The following is a 4,424-nucleotide window of genomic DNA, read 5'->3' as shown; positions in this document are numbered from 1 at the left end:
AAAAAACCACGATTGAAGTCCCAAGCAACTTTTTTGCAATTTGTTAAGCACATTTTTACTCCAGAATTTATTTAGGCTTGTCATAACAAAGGGATTATTGAATCAAGACATTTCAGCATTACATTTTTTATTAATTCTACATTTTCTATAAACAACATTTTACTTTACATTATGGGGTATTGTGTGTAGATCAGTGACACAAAATCTCAATTGAATCAATTTTAAATTCAAGCTGTAACACAACAAATGTGGAAAAAGTAAAGGGGTGTGAACACTTTCTGAAAGCACTGTCTTCTCACCATCTTTCCTCTGATTAGCTTTCTGCTCTTACTCTACAGAACAAGATGATAAGATAATAAACTGCTCATTTTCCCGAAATCGAAATCCTTTGAGATGCTGCTTCTTTTCACACGCATGAATGTGATAGCTGAGGACTTTTGGGGGAGAAAAATAGATTAGTGTAATGACCTAATAAATAAACAAAATTTGATATTTGACATGGCATATTATCATAATAATCAACACTGCACCCGCTACACACTGGGTCCCGAGTGGCGCAGCGGTCTGAGGCACTGCATCTCAGTGCTAGAGGGTCACTACAGACACCCTGGTTCAGCGGTCTGAGGCACTGCATCTCAGTGCTAGAGGCGTCACTACAGACACCTGGTTCAGGGTCTAAGACACTGCATCTCAGTGCTAGAGGCGTCACTACAGACACCCTGGTTCAGCGGTCTGAGGCACTGCATCTCAGTGCTAGAGGCGTCACTAACAGACACCTGGTTCAGCGGTCTAAGGCACTGCATCTCAGTGCTAGAGGCGTCACTACAACACCCTGGCTCAGCGGTCTTGAGGCACTGCATCTCAGTGCTAGAGGTGTCACTACAGACACCCTGGTTCAGCGGTCTGAGGCACTGCATCTCAGTGCTAGAGGCGTCACTACAGACACCCTGGTTCGATTCCAGGCAATTTCACAACCGGCTGTGATTGGGAGTCCCATAGGGTGGTGCACATTTGGCCCAGCATCGTTAGGGATTGGCCGTTGTCGGCTGTCATTGTAAATAAGAATTTGTTCTTAACCTACTTGCCTAGATAAATTAAATAAAAGGTAAATAAGATTTTTATCTTAACTGACTTAAGTTAAATAAAGGTTAAATATATATATATATATATATTTTTTTTAAACACTCTGATAAAAGGACTTTCTGTAGAGGGGTGTGTCTTTAATGTGCCCAAGATTTGACTATTCTCAATTGATACCTTGAAATATCGTATTCKAAATATGTTAGGAGTCATCTGTGACATCATTGGCCTGCATTGACATTGTTGCGTGCATCCACTGTTTATTACTCTCCCAACTGTTAATCCATGTCTAGCGCTGTTACTCTTTTCTCCCTGCGCTAAGACTGAGCTCGATCACAATGAAGACTGTATGAGGGCTGATGATGCATCTGGCCTGGTCCCTGGCAGACTGTCATTGATCTAGTGAGGAGATGTTTGACTGGGGGGATAATAGATGTAGGTTGCGTCCCAACTGGCACCTAATTCCATATGKAGTGCACTACTTTTGACTAAAGACTTACGGGCCCTGGTCAAAAGTAGTGCACTACATAGGAAAAAGGATGCCATTTYGGACGCAGATGTAATGAGGAACACTGCTCTGTTGTTTCTGGTCTGGTGGATGTCCAGTGGCTTTCCTCTGTGTTCTCCAATAGGGCTGGAGACACCCATGGTCACTGTTCCACGGCATGTAGTTGGGATAGGCAGTCAGGATGCCTTGATCAGGCATCCAAAGGGATTGTCTGCATTGTGCAAAATGAAGCATGATTTTATATAGACTAAAACAGGCACTTTAACTACGATTCGGGTTACATGTGGGCTCTCTTTTCCTCTGCAGGTGTCATCGTGTTGTTGTCCAATCAGAGACCTGCATGTGTGAAGCCGCGGCCAGCAATGGAACCCTGGCCTGCAGTGGCCTGGGTCCTACTGCTGATGGTCCTCGCTGATTGGCTGAAAACGGCCCAATCAAAGGACTTCACAGAACAGGATATCATCTACCTCCATCCCTCAAGTAATAGTTTTTATTATTATATTTTTGGGGACCACTTTTGGCYCGGGAGCCTGCTTTCAGGACTATTTGCTAAAAAAGTAAACAAAAGTACTGGAGAATCTCTTTAAGGKTTATGAAAAMGTGGGTCAGAGTCTATGCTATGCATGAATAGCAGTTAGGGGTATCCAGTGAACTTGTGATCCCCAGCCTAACCAGACAGATCCACAGCTGGCACAGCAACTGTCTACTGCCTCGCCACCCCTCTGCACCCCGCCACACCCTTCTCCACCCCCCAACCCTTTCCACCCCCCACCCCTCTGCACCACCAGGCACATCTCGTTGATCTGAGATGTAGGGTCACGTGACTCCGTGCATAGCTACTGGGCAGTCAGACGCCCCATGTTGTCAGTGCTTTCTGCCCTCTTTAGTATCATCCACCCATTAGCAACATTTACACACTGTCTATTAGCATTTATATGTTATTGATGTCTATTTAATATTTCCATGTCGTTCAAAAGGTTATACTTTTTCTCATCTGTCCATAGAACATTCTTCTAGGATCTTTGATGATCATCCAGGTGCTTTTGGGAAACTTGAGTTAACTTTTTGGATGAGATGGGTTCCATTATGTCTGGCGAAAACCAAACACTGCATTCCACAGTAAGAACCTCCTACCAACGCTGAAGCATGGTGTGGTAGTGTGATGGTTTGGGATGCTTTGCTGCCTCAGGACCCGGACAACTTGCCTTAATAGAAGGAACCATGAATTCTGGTCTGTATCAGAGAATTCTACAGGAAAATGTCAGGCTATCTGTCTGTGAGCTGAAGCTCAGCTGAGTCATGCAGCAAGACGATCCAAAACACACAATCAAGTCGACATGAAAATGGTCAACACATTTTAAGTTTTGAAATGGCTTGTCAAAGTCCAGACCTAATCCCAATTTGAGATGTTGAGGCAGGACTTAAAACAAATAGTTCAGGCTTGAAAACCAACAAATGTCGCTGAGTTAAACCAGTTCTGCATGGAAGAGTGGGCCGAAATTTCTCCACAGCAACGTGAGAGATTGATCAACAACTACAGGAAGCACTTGGTTGCAGTCAGTGTAGCTAAAAGTGGCACAACCAGTTATTGAGTGTAAGGGGGCAATTACTTTTTCACACAGGGGAATTGGGTGTTGCATAACATTGTTTATTGAATAAATAAAATAAGTATATACAGTGGGGAGAACAAGTATTTTGATACATGCCGATTTTGCAGGTTTTCCTACTTACAAAGCATGTAGAGGTTCGTAATTTTTATCATAGGTACACTTCAACTGTGAGAGACGGAATCTAAAACAAAAATCCTGAAAATCACATTGTATGATTTTTAAGTAATTAATTAGCATTTTATTGCATGACATAAGTATTGATACATCAGAAAAGCAGAACTTAATATTTAGTACAGAAACTTTTGTTTGCAATTACAGAGATCATACATTTCTGTAGTTCTTGACCAGGTTTGCACACACTGCAGCAGGGATTTTGGCCCACTCCTCCATACAGACCTTCTCCAGATCCTTCAGGTTTCGGGCTGTCGCTGGGCAATACGGACTTTCAGCTCCCTCCAAAGATTTTCTATTGGGTTCAGGTCTGGAGACTGGCTAGGCCACTCCAGGACCTTGAGATGCTTCTTACGGAGCCACTCCTTAGTTGCCATGGCTGTGTGTTTCGGGTCGTTGTCATGCTGGAAGACCCAGCCACGACCCATCTTCAATGCTCTTACTGAGGGAAGGAGGTTGTTGGCCAAGATCTCACGATACATGGCCCATCCATCCTCCCTCAATTGTGACAGTCGTCCTGTCCCCTTTGCAGAAAAGCATCCCCAAAGAATGATGTTTCCACCTCCATGCTTCACGGTTGGATGGTGTTCTTGGGGTGTACTCATCCTTCTTCTTCCTCCAAACACGGCGAGTGGAGTTTAGACAAAAAGCTCTATTTTTGTCTCATCAGACCACATGACCTTCTCCCATTCCTCCTCTGGATCATCCAGATGGTCATTGGCAAAACTTCAGACGGGCCTGGACATGCGCTGGCTTGAGCAGGGGGACCTTGTGTGCGCTGCAGGATTTAATCCATGACGGCGTAGTGTGTTACTAATGGTTTTCTTTGAGACTGTGGTCCCAGCTCTCTTCAGGTCATTTGACCAGGTCCTGCCGTGTAGTTCTGGGCTGATCCCTCACCTTCCTCGTGATCATTGATGCCCCACGAGGTGAGATCTTGCATGGACCCAGACCGAGGGTGATTGACCGTCATCTTGAACTTCTTCCCAATGTTCTATATGCCGGAACCAAGCGCAGAAAAAAGACTCTAGCCGGCAAATACCCACATCTAGATT

At 44.4% G+C, this 4,424-nt stretch overlaps 1 protein-coding gene across 1 annotated transcript in view; it reads left to right on the top strand.

Annotated features, from left to right (window-relative positions):
- LOC111959234 (ly6/PLAUR domain-containing protein 6-like) overlaps positions 1-4,424 on the top strand; it is a 60,795-nt gene that overhangs the window by 30,588 nt on the left and 25,783 nt on the right. The window contains exon 2 of the mRNA XM_023980714.2: positions 1,895-2,068. Coding sequence (XP_023836482.1) covers positions 1,951-2,068 — 118 coding nt within the window. The 5' untranslated portion in view covers positions 1,895-1,950. The remainder of the gene's footprint in view (positions 1-1,894; positions 2,069-4,424) is intronic.

This window comes from Salvelinus sp. IW2-2015, linkage group LG36 (genome assembly GCF_002910315.2).
Source record: "Salvelinus sp. IW2-2015 linkage group LG36, ASM291031v2, whole genome shotgun sequence".
Taxonomy (NCBI): domain Eukaryota; kingdom Metazoa; phylum Chordata; class Actinopteri; order Salmoniformes; family Salmonidae; genus Salvelinus; species Salvelinus sp. IW2-2015.
The sequence above is the reverse complement of the archived record's forward strand: the minus strand, read 5'-3'. Positions and strand labels throughout refer to the sequence as shown.